The sequence below is a fragment of the Cygnus atratus genome, chromosome 6 (assembly GCF_013377495.2).
Source record: "Cygnus atratus isolate AKBS03 ecotype Queensland, Australia chromosome 6, CAtr_DNAZoo_HiC_assembly, whole genome shotgun sequence".
NCBI classification, from domain to species: Eukaryota; Metazoa; Chordata; class Aves; order Anseriformes; family Anatidae; genus Cygnus; species Cygnus atratus.
In genome coordinates, this window is record NC_066367.1 from 36,066,817 (window position 1) to 36,079,485 (window position 12,669).

Here is a 12,669-nt window from a genome sequence, read left to right on the forward strand (position 1 = left end):
ATTTATATGCTAGGGCAGTTCCTTGGAATTGAAATATTCTCAGAATTTACAGAATCTGCACTAATAAGCTAGAAAAATAATATATAAATCTTCTCTTTTAGAACTACTTTATAATTGAACTTTGATCTTTGTGTTTGAGCTTTGTCATGATTTAATATTGCCCCAAATGAATTGCCAACCTTCAACTTGATATTGCCCTGCTAACCTCCTGATTTCTGAGCCTCTCTAGTCCAGAAAAAAAAAATGCTTCCATGAAACTGTGATTTTAAAGCTATGGTGGTTGTGTTGGCAATAGACTATTACAAAATTCTCTTTCAGAAAATGTTAAAAGATAAAGGAAAAGAAAAATGCATGATTAACAACATAAATGATGCTATGGGAAATGAGGAAAATGCAGCTGGCAAGATACTCACCTAGATTTTGTTGTTGTTGTTTTATTATTTCAAAGGGTAGATGCTGAAGGAACTTCATGAAACTTATTTTGTAAGTTAAGGCAAAAAACAAAACAGCATAAAAATTGGAACCATTACAACTTTTTCAAGATGAATCTAAAAGCCATTCAATTGCTGGTGAAAAGAACTAGCTGTGATTTGGATTGATAGCCTATAGTACAAGGCTGAGCATATGTTGGTGGTTGTGCAGATAACAGCACAAAGATCACCAATTATCTTATTTCTAGACGAGGGAAAACATCCTAATTGTTTCACATGTCCCAATGGACCTTGGAGTAATTCAATGTAGTGAGTGTAATGCTCAAGAGAAGTCCAAAGGTTTAGATTAAGACTTATTTTGGGGTGTGTTTTGTAATTCTTCTGCATTATTAAGAAATTTAGCAACTGTTTTGGTGCCCATAATAACCTAGGAAAAGTTAGGAAATGTTTCCTTTGACTTGTGGGGACAGTGGGTCACAAGGATGTTTCTTTCTTTGACCACTACATGGACTTTCTGAAGTACATTTTCCAAACCCTCTCGATGGCCAAACACTGGACAAAGTGATGTTTCCATTGACGCTGCTCTAATCATGACACGATGGTTAGAAATCATTCAGATAATTTTAAAATATCTCATTTTTGAGACCTGCTTTGAAAAGGAGTACAGCATCCTCACTCTCTCTGAATTCAAATGAACTCTTGTCTCCAGTAAAACACCATAATTTCTTAAAAGAGACCAGTGTCTACACTACTCTCTATTTTTCTGAGAATGTGAAACAAATCTGGTAGCTCATATGCCACTTAACAGTAACTGCTCACAAATGTAATTTTTTTTTAATTGATGACCACCACAGATCAACGTTATATAATAAATCTCCATGTTAAAAGGACTGGCAAGACTCCCAGCTAGCATAAATCAGGGGAGCTCCATTGACAACCTTGCTGACTTCAGTCAGCTGAGAATCTGGCCCACTTACTGTAAAAGCATTGTGGCATTATTTGGAGCCCCAGTCAGTGATGAGCATCACTTTAGTGTCTGACTTGGTATTTCAAGTCCACACATGGAGCACGGGAAAGTAATCTTTCAGAATATGGCATTTCCAACCAACTTCCTTCCCCCTCCAAAAGAATTCTCTGCTGTGGTGCCTACTGTTCTGTCTCCCTCCCTGCACATTCCTCTTATTTTGCCTTTTCCTTCTTTTTTCCCCTTTTTCCTGCCAATGTTCAAACATACCAAGAAGACCAACAACTTAGATGTTGATACAAAGCTTTTGGTAGCCCAGCAGCTCAAATCCAGATGTAGCAGAGTTAACTCCACGAGTATTCGCTCCTTGAAGGCAGTGAATTACATTACATAGGTATAATTCGTGCTTTTAAAAATTTGGGCATGACACTATTATGCCCTCTCCTCTTGTGTCAGAATTCAAGCTTCTGCCCGAGAATTCAGGATGCTAGCGATTCCCTTCCCTGTTTTTTTAATGAAAAATACTAGAATATGAATTCCTTCTCAGTGTGGCCACATCTCATCCCTATACACCAAAAACAGTTAAACAATGGCATTCTCAGTGAGGATGTGGCTTTTGTGATTTTGTTTTAATTGTTTCTTTTCCAGAAGTATTGTCTCCCATAGACTGGATTTCTGCAGCTCAGGATTAGTGGCTTTGCTGCAGCCTGTGAAAGCTACTCAGAAAGAGCAGCTCTGTCAGACTCAGGGAGAACTTGAAGCTCACCAGAAGGAGCAATTCATTGCAGCTGTAATCATCATTTTATATTATACAACTTGCGAATGTCCATTCTCTCCTCTTCTGGTGCCTCATTTTATATCCATCTGCAAAGCTGTCACACACCCCACCATCTTAAATAGAAGGTTTAAAGCACAGATACCAAGGATGTGTAATGTAAACCATACCACCAAACATATTATGAATATATTGCTCTTCTTAAAAATGCTTGTTGGTTTTTCATACTACAGTATTGACTAACTGTCTGTGTTTGATGTATGGTTTACCAGCCTGATGTAGACTTATGGTTAGAGCTTAACTTGTTAGTTCTGCTTTTGCAGCCAATTCAGAATAACTACAGATGCCCCAAGATATTAAAATTGACTGCTCAAATGGACTCAGTGTGGGAGTTTCATTGGTTTTAAATTGATAACAGCTGAAAGAGTGAATGATTAAAGCTGTATATGGGCATAGTATGCAGCTCCTTTGTACAAGCTCTTGTGAACAGAATCCACTGTATGGGAATTGCCTTTGTTCTAATAAAAGATATTTCTGAACAATTGTTAGTTTAAATTTTTAAATGATGAAACAAGAGCATTTCAGGAGCCTATAGAGGAAATAATTCCTGAGAAACTGGAATAACTCTGAGAAGATAAAGTGGATTTCTATTCAGAGGGGAGCATTTAAAGTTAAGTAGCATTCCATAAGGTGGTAATTGTGTCTATTTCCCAGGCATTTGAGTTAAATAAGCTGGATAGGAAACATAAACTGTCATAACAGGAGGTTAGGAGTGTTGTGTACATCTTTCTTTTTTTTTTTTTTTTTTTTTTAAGTCATAAAAAAAGAAATTTTGAAGAGCCTTATCTCAAGTAAATCAAACAAGGGCTTTTTTGCTTCTTTTATTCCTTTGGGAGCAGTTCTTATTTTTTGAAAAGATGTTCTGAATAGTTTCTCCTTAGATGCAATTTAATATATATATATATACCTGTAAAAGAGTAAGAAACCAATATTTATATCTTAGTTACACATAAATCTAGTGTAAAAAAAAATAACATTCATATAATGTCTTGTTTTTAAAATTCTGCACAAATATTAAATAAGTTTTGCTCAACTATCCTTGTTACCTCTGAATGTAAATTTGGCAGTGTAACTCCTGCCATTCCCATGTGTATGTACAGAAACAGATCCAGGAAAAAATAAATTGACTAGAAATAGTCATGGAGTTTGCACCCAGAATTCAGAATATTTGTGTGACTTGTTAGATCAAGTACTTCTAAAAATTCATGAATTTCTAGGAGAAAAACCAAACAAACAAGGAAACAAAACCAAGCCGTTCCGTATCATTGTTTTACCAAAGTGTCTTTTGATGACCGGTGCCTATTTTCTGAAGAAAAGGTGTTTATAACCTTAACTGCAAAATATAGAATGTGACTATATCTGTAAACTGAAAAGTACATAAAACAAAGTTAAACTGTTTGCTGTAGAAGATGCAAGTCCAAATCCAGAAAATCCACATCCAGGAAAGGGGTGATGGACGAGGTGAGAATTGCAAATCAGTCTCCAGCCTTTTCAAAAGTTCCTCCCAAGAATAGTGAGTATTCTGCATTCATACTGCGGATTGAAAGAGTAACTACAAAGTCCTGCAAGTTGGTTATAAAGCAGTTATAGCACAGAAGAGAAGTTGCTGAACATCCTTGCATTAATTTCCATTCAGTTCTTCACATACTGGCCATCTAAACCCGGTGTAGTTTCTTGGCTGTTTTATTCCTGAAATTGTTTACAAGTGTCTTTGTCAAGCAAATAAGATATATTTTTGCTTCTTTTTAACATAATTTACATTGGAGAACATTCCATATTATGCAAAGAATTTGACAGGTCTTTGCTAAAATTTTAAAAAACAATTAAGATGTCAAAAGAGGAAGTGCTAGTACATTTTAATCATAAATCTCTGTATATATAATTACCACTGAAGGCAGCTATAAATGTTTTATGAAGAAAATGTAACCAGACTGTGCTTTGTCAGAAACATAACCCCAAAACATGTAACAGACTGTTTGCTAATGCTTAACGCCACACATGCACACAACCTTCTTTGGTGTAGTTCTGCGAACCCAGTCCTCCATCCCTTCTGCAGCTGAAACTCTGGCTAGCTTAAATTCAGGCTTGCTTTGACATACTCTACCAGAATGCAGATCACACACATTGCCAGGTACTGGAATAAGCTTCCTTGATGCATGTCAAGAAGCCCAAAACTCCTGCCATCCCGTGCACCCTGTCTTGTTTCCCGGCTTATTCCTTAGTCTGAGGTATTGGGAAAGAAAAAGCAGTCGAGCTGCGGAAGAATCCAAGCTTAGTAAGAAATAACAGCGGTTAATGATAGGAAGGCGAAGCTACATTGCAAAGCAGAAAAAGAGCAAACAGCATTTGGACTGGTGGTGAGAAAAAGTTGTGCTGCTTTGAGGAAGAACCTTTCAAACTGATTGGGGTGGGAGGTAGTGGAACTGACTGTGGAGAAAGTGTCCTGGTGCCACAGAAACTCTCAAGGGCTGCAGGCTCTCTAGGACTGAGTGTGCTTGTTGGCTCTGCTCTGCAGAGCCCAGCCTTGTGCCAGCACCCCTCAGCTGTCTTTACAAACATTTTTGAAAGCCTCTACTCCAATTTCCAAAGTGTAGTACTCTGTTGAAATGCTATATGGAGACTGTCTCTTTGGATAAATGATGGTAGTACAGTCCTATTGTTTCAGCATTTAACTGGCTCTTATTGAATAGTTTCGTTCATCTGTTTGATGCATTTTGATTCTAGCTGACAACATCCTCATTACTGATTGCTCTTTACGTAATTTCTCAAATATATAGAGTGGAAATTAGGTGGAGGAAGCTAATTAGTAATCTGAAGGTTTTAACTGGGTTATACCAATGTTTTAAGAGGAACAATCTGTGTATCAAACCTTTAACATCATAAAAATTAAAATGTAGCATTATAGGGCTAAATGCTTATTTGTCAAGGAAAAAACACAAATCACAAGTTAAACTTGGTGTAACATATGCTATCCTCATCAAAAGATGTTTAGTACCTTCCATTTTTCAAGCAGGTAATTTGATGATTAAAACCTCCAGTAAAGATTAGATGAAATTGTACTCCGAGTCCTAATGATGCAAGGTAAGGAAGCCCTTGCACCCACATGGTAGTTTATGGCACATCCAAACAAACTCAGAGACCATGGACTACAAGCTTTAGAAAGGTAAAGGTACAAATGACAACTGAAGCTTTGGCCCAGGGAAAGGACCCAAGTGCTGAGGCGAGCAAGTACTGAGAGGTCTGCTCTCAGGGCAGAAGGTAATGAACAGTAGGACTCAGAAAGGACGTCTCCAACTTTGTCTGCCCATCTCCCATATTGAGTTTTTAGTTGATATGCAAGCTCGGAAAAGACAAAATAAATAAATAAATAAATAAAATATTGCTAATAATATGTGTTGTTTTTCTTTCTTTTTTCTTTTTTATTTTTTCCCAAATGCAGATCAAATTTTTGGCTCCCATTTGCACTTGGTATGTGAGCATGAGAATTCTACAGTCCCCCAATTTGTAAGACTGTGTATAAAAGCTGTTGAAAGAAGAGGTGAGTTATTAATGTTTCATACTACTTTTTGTTTCTTTGTTAGTAATCAAAAGTTTAACCTTGTAACTCTGCTTGAATTGCCAGAGTAGGCAGGCAGTTCAATTTATAATATAGTTATGGACTGAACTATACCCCACTCTATATCTTCATTTCCTTTATGCAGTAAGACATTAATAAAACCCATTTGTGCTGATTATTCCTTATATTTTGTTTGACATGTTGTTGTTTTAGTCTTTCTCTGGGTAAGTAAATGCTAAAAATCGATAAAATGTCAGCAACTTTCATCCTGAAGTCTCTGGTGAATGTAATGCCAATACTTTTTCCTAAGTCCTGAATTGTATTCAACAAAAATTAATGTCATTCTAGTACAACCACATATATATATTTTTAACTGTGTACAGGTACCTATTTTTTACTGTTATTTTGAAAAGCCATGATACTGTGAGATTATTGGAAAGAGTATTCATCCTCATTAAAAGTTTTGATTAATTTAATAAGAAAGATTTTCATAGTATAAAAAGATGTGCTTAACACCATTGCCTGCCTTCCTTTCTTTTGAGTGTGTCTTCTCTCACTGAAGGTCATTTTCTTTGGAAGGTACATGCGGTAGATGCAGAATCTTAAAATGTATTGTATAAAAATGTGAGGCTTCATCACCATCTGTTACAAGTTTACAACTTGTTCCAGGGATCTGGGGAAACATATATCTTGCAAAAGATAGAAAATTTATTTTCAGAATAAGGCTGGGTGAACCCATTGTCACTGTCATATACTGGAGTCTCAGAACAAGAGAACCAATGGAAAATAAAAAGATATTTAGACTGTTAACCACAAAGGAAAAGGCTGGTTTAATTCCATCATTGTTACCTGGTTTTATAGTGAAAGGTGCAATAAAAATACCCTGGAGTTTCAAACTCTGGGAAATTCATGCTTTAATTATACAGCAAAGAGAGCACTGGGATATTATTATTCCTAGAATGATTGACAGGAAGTCAGAGACTAACAAACTGGAGACTGTTCGGTAGGGGGAGATAGTAGCATTGGTTTTTTGGAGGGAGGCTGGAGGCTGGATGAAAGAGAGAGACAAAGAAAGGGGATACATGTGTGAAGTGACTATTAATAGAGGAGGAATTGCAAGGAGAATTTCAGAACTTGAAAAAGAAAGGCAGAGATTACAGTAGAAAAATGCCACGCCATGCAGAACATGTCTAATTGACTGCTTGGTTGTGATCTTAGCACAGGTTCTCCGAAAGATGCACTAGATATTTCATAGATGATTTGTGGTATCTGACCACTCCTCCAGGAGAAGCAAGGACAAAGGTCTCTGCACTGCAGACCCGTAATAGAAAAATCCAAGGAACCTAATTAGATGTTTATTGTCTGTGTGAAATGTACAAGGAGAAAATGAAAATGTCACCGTTTCTTCAGAGGAATCCATCCTTCGGAGTATTACGCTATTGTTCATGTGTTTCCCTCAAAGTTGCTGTAACTTGGAGAAAGTCTGTCCCTTTTAGTTAGTCTAGTATGTAAATAAAAGCTAATCATATGGCGTGAGATAAAAATTTAATTTTATCGCTGTATTTATGAGTTTATATTTGATATACAGTTTTTCTATTATCATTTTCTTGGATTAAGATGCTTGCATTTACTCACATTCTATTTACTCAAAGTGTTGTTTTTACTAAGTTCTGGCATAAACTATCTCAGGACAGCAGTAATTTATGTGAAGCTAAGTCCAATGTTTATGCAAGCTTCTGATGACATTTTATACCGGGGTTGGTATTAGGAAGCAGTATGTGGAGGTGCCAAGTCTCCCGGCATGGCTGAGACTCAACAGATCTGAAGCCCTCCTCTTAATGGCCAGATACGCCTCCAGCCAAGATACTCAACTGCAGAGTCATGGGAAATACTTATGTACCAATTATGGGAAAGGCACATTTAATGAAAACTGTATGTTTACTTTCATAGTCTTAGTAAGATGGCCTAAATACTTAGTACAGCTGGCATATTGGCTGTTGTAGAAAAGCTTTTTTTTTTTTTCCTGAAGTTGCTTTTTTTTTTTTTATTTAGAAAATATATCATCTACATACTGTACCAAAAATGTTACTTTTGTGCTTCATTTAAGATAAAGGATTATCAGGAAAAAAGATCTTAGGAGACTAACCCCAAATGTTGCTTACAGAACTTTCATACTTTGCTGTATGGCTGTATTCTTATTTATGAAGTCATGTTTTTAGTTATTGTTTACCTATTGATTTTTTCTTTTTTGTGTGTGATTTTTTTTTAATGTTATCACTGTGCACAGACAGTCTAGTGGTGATCTGAATAAACCATATTAATTAGTACATTTTCCTGTGTAGATGACGTTACATACAATAGCTAACTGTAGTAATATTCTTCCACAGATTAAAAATGTAGAGGGTGTCATTAACTGTTGGCAAGATTTCCTGTTTAGTTACACTATTTTAAAATGAATATCTACACTGAAATCAGAGGAATTATTCTGATATTTTTTCCTGCAACTTAGATCAGATTTTGGTTGTTTGTCCCCTAGGCTATTGTTTGCTCATTCACCACTTCAGGACAGAGGTGCTTTATAAGGTCTGGTCTAATTCTCACTCCATAATGCATATTTATCTGTCCGACACAGATTCACTTGTTCAAGAGTGAATTCCATGTTTTCAGCCTCTTTTTGTAGTTATTAAAATAGAACAGGGAAGCAAAGGGTCTTTATACATTCAGTCAGCCATCTTTCAGAGCTGGCAGTGGAGTTTTAGATAGATAGTAATTAAAACTATTCCCATTCTTGTAAACTTGCAAGGCAATTGTCACTTTGTTTTCTTTTTTCTTTTTTTTTTTTTTTTCCTATGGGGGGGAATAGCAAGCTTAGTTGTTTTGTTTTTTTTTCTTCATTCTTCCTGTATTATTTATTCATTCACAATTTTTGATGAAATTCTTGCCTGAAGAATTTAATTGCACAGAGCTATGCCACTGAAGTCAATAGTGTCTTGGCAAAGCATGTTGGACCCTGGGCATTTAATGCAATATCCTTGACAGAAAAATCAGCCGTGTATCTGATGTGACCTGGGAAGGGAATAATTCTGTACCACGCCATGGTCAGATTTAAGAAATACAGTGGCTACTCAAAGATTTCTACCATTTCTACCATTTCTCCACTTTCTACTTTCTCAGGGACTTGAAGGGGAAATCTTTCACAGAACTGTGTATCCATGTTTTGTTTTGTTTTGTTTTTTCCCTCATGTATTCTGTTGGTTTGCCGTCACCACCTACCTTGGATGGGCCCCGAGTTCTTCTGATCTGTTGACCTGCCTTTTTCACCCCATGCCTTGTTCCCAGAGGCCATCCGATAGGTAGCACCAGCCCGCACAGAGCTGAGCAGTGCAGCAAGGAGAGCCTGGGACAATCCTCCGCTGCTCTGTAATCCACATGCCGTGCACTCTGCCAAGGGTGGGGCCCATTACAAGGCCAGTGGTGCTGCAGATATGATTTCCAGTCATTTCTTGAGTCTCCTATTTATTTTGTTATTCGTGACCCTTTAAAAGTCCTGGCATTTTTTTTTGCGTTTTTTTTTTTTATTATTTTTTTTAATGAGCGAAAGGCATGAGTAGAACGCATACAAAAATAAAAATATCAGTCTACCTATACAAAAAGCCATCCAGTGTTTCTCATAGTAAAGTTTTACCATGTGAAAACAACCTGATATTCAACTCTCTTCCAGGGATGATCATTTGCCCGTGTATCTAATAGCAGAGTAAATGAACACCCCAAGCAGTCAGTATCTTAAACCTATCGGTGGTATCCAGTGTACTTAGATTTTGTAAAGAAATACAGTATTAATGCTCCAGGGAAATATAATTTAACTTTCATCTCTCTTTTGAAATGTCCTTCATTTTCTCCCTCTGTTCCCAAATCCGAGTTACTGTTCTCGAATCAGCCTAAATGACTTGAGAAATGACACTGCAAGCAGCAAGGCTGGTGATTACAGGTACAGTTTTCATTCTAAGCTGGACATTTCAGACATTGTTTTCTGTTGCTTTTCTTGGAGCACAGGATGCTCTGACAGGAATGATACACAAAATTACATATTTGATTCGATGCCTAAAAGCCACCCTGGGATCCATAACCTTGCTTAAAGATTTAAGAAAGACCTTTAGTCCACTTCTGAGAAGGTTCTTAGCTTAGAAAACTTTATCTTTCAACTTTACTTCTTAGCAGCTGTTATGTTTTTTTGCTGTCGTTTGTTTGACAGGATCCAGTTATAGGTTCCGATGTCTGTTTAAAGAAACAGGGAGGTTGTTGGCTTTAAAATTCCCTTACTGCTTGTGTGTTCAACATTTTCCCAGGCTTTTCTACATAGTTTGCCAAGTAAAGGGACTGACCTTTTGTAGCAAACACTTTTTCATTTCTAAATGCTCACTTTGATTTTTGTCCCATTTTATGCTCATTCCAAACTGTTTACAACCCACTAAAAATGACTGTGAATTATATGTTTGTGTAATGGATTCCTTTTGTGGTTGGAGTGGAATGTTTACTTTGAACAATTAGTTATCTTTGGGCAGATTATAGTGACCTGAAAAAAGAATGGCTAAAATTATTATAGTACCTTAACTATTTCCTTTTGTTATCTTCTCTGTTTGGCCAATGTATTATTTACTGGGTTTCATTGCTCTGAGCCCCAGTGAACAAATCATGTTAAATAAGAGCAGTGACAAAAATCCCTGAGCGCAGGGCTCTCGGCCTGGGCTGGGGGAGATCTGCTGGGGTCAGGCTGGGAGCTCCAGCAAGGTTTCAGGAGTGACCACTGGGCACTGGGAGCTCGGCTGTGCAGTTTTCACAGGATACAGTTGGGAGAAAAGTTTTAACTTGAAAATCAGATTTCTTAAAAGGCGTCCAGAGTTCAACACCTCAAAGCACCTAAAATCAATAATCAGTTTGGCTTTGATGTCCATACCTCCAACTTGACTAGTCATAATGTCATCGTGTGTAGCAGTGCACTCACACACAAAGTCCCAGACCCCAGAATATTCAGTGTTTAAGAAAGAAAATGTCTTGAACAAAGACAAAGTAAAGTATGGGATGTAGTAAAGAAATACAGTCATCATGATGAAGAGAAATGAAGATAGAAATGATATTTTAAACTACCTCACCTCCCAAATGCCACGCCAATGACAGAAGGTTGTGTCCCTTTCATCATTTTTATCTCTTAATCTAAATACTAAAGTGCAGCTAAAAGCACTTTAGAACCTATATATATACACATATATAAGAAAATAGTAAAAAATTAACTTCTAAATCATATACTGCTTAAAAGGTAGTCAGTATTCTGGTAGGACGTTTACATAGGGGAGGGTTCACTTATCTTAAGGAATTAAGCAAAGAGAAAATGAGTTTTAAAAATATAAAGTATTGTGAATATATTTACATAGCTAAGAAAAAAAAAAGTATATAAAACCATTTTGCATTCTCTCATTTTCTAATAGAAGAAAACACCACATAAGACTTAAAAAAAAAATCCCAGCCAGCTCCTAACACTGATGACTCCCTTGCTGGGATCACTCGTTTTGGGCTGGTGTACTGAGTAGGTTATTGGAGTGCAGTGGGGATGACAGAAGACCAGAGGCCTGTGCTGCCAAGGTTTGTATTAATAACCACTCTGTACAACCTCTAGCAGCTTATTGGCATGTGCTGTGATACTCCATATTATTAGATTTGTGTTCAGTGACTTGTTCCTCCAGGGTGTATTTAGCTTAAGCAATACTTTTAAATGTATTTGTTACTCCAGAATACTTCAGTCCCATTCCTGAGGACCCGAAGCAGGCAGCTGGAACATAGCGGGTAGTTTTACCAGAGTGTGCTCACCACCATCCTCGAGCTTCCACTAACTGTACGGTGTTCCTGAGCTGCTTCCCAGCACTGTTAGACCAAACCCATCAGATGGTGCCATAAAGGACACGTTCTAGCAAGGTTTCTTTGAGAAGGACAGCCTCAGGAAACCTATCCTGCTCACAGGGCAGCTTTATATTTCAGTCTCATTGCAGGGTTACTCTCCCACAGCAGTTGGCCCCTGCACAACCATTGAAAAGTATTTTATTTGTATTTTCTCTCTGTCATAACTTTTAGTATTCCATATTTCTATCTTCAGAGCAAGAAATTGTTCTTGAGTAGTAGTTGTTTCCTACAAGCTCATTCACTGAATTTCAATACTTATTCTCCTCTAGGAAGGTATTGTCCAAACTTTTTTCCTTCTCCCAGGCCTACATATGCTTCCTTGCTTACTCTGATATAATTTTACATACTGTTTCCAGTGGCTTTAGCATTCAGTACCCTGAAAGTACAGAGATCATATTGCTCCACCAAATGATCTGAGCTCCCAGTTCTGCTAATTTTGTACTGTTCATTCTTTCCCACTTTGGGATAATCTATTATACTTGGATCCAGGCACGCACTAAAAGCTAATACTTCCATGAAGAATGTGCAATTTGTACTGTTTAGGTTGTGATGAGATTCCTGAAGTCTTTTATGATTCTATCTTGTTCCAACAGGGCTTCTGCTCCCAACTTTTATAAGCACTGAATAAAAAAGAAAAAAAAAAAAAAAAAGGAAACAAAACAAGCTGATAAAAAAAATTACACACACACAAAAATATCCAGAAGTTCAGCAGATAAAGCCTTTTTCCAGGGAATTCTAGTGGGCTGAGGAAAACTGTTTCTGAGGGCATTGAACTATGTTTACTTTAAAGTGGCCAGCAAGCACAAACTTAAACATACAGACGAATGCAATGTAAAACAACCAAGTTCTGAGAAAAGCCCTTGCAAGTTTGTGATTTAAAATGTTTTTGTGTTTTTCTCCTTCTTCTTCTGAGCAGAAATTAAGAGTGGTT

General features: G+C 37.0%; 1 protein-coding gene across 1 annotated transcript in view; it reads left to right on the top strand.

Moving 5' to 3' along the window:
* Window positions 1-12,669, top strand: part of ARHGAP15 (Rho GTPase activating protein 15) — a 313,229-nt gene that overhangs the window by 180,067 nt on the left and 120,493 nt on the right. Inside the window, exon 9 of the mRNA XM_035556046.2 lies at window positions 5,670-5,768. Within this exon, the coding sequence (XP_035411939.1) occupies window positions 5,670-5,768 (99 nt within the window). The remainder of the gene's footprint in view (window positions 1-5,669; window positions 5,769-12,669) is intronic.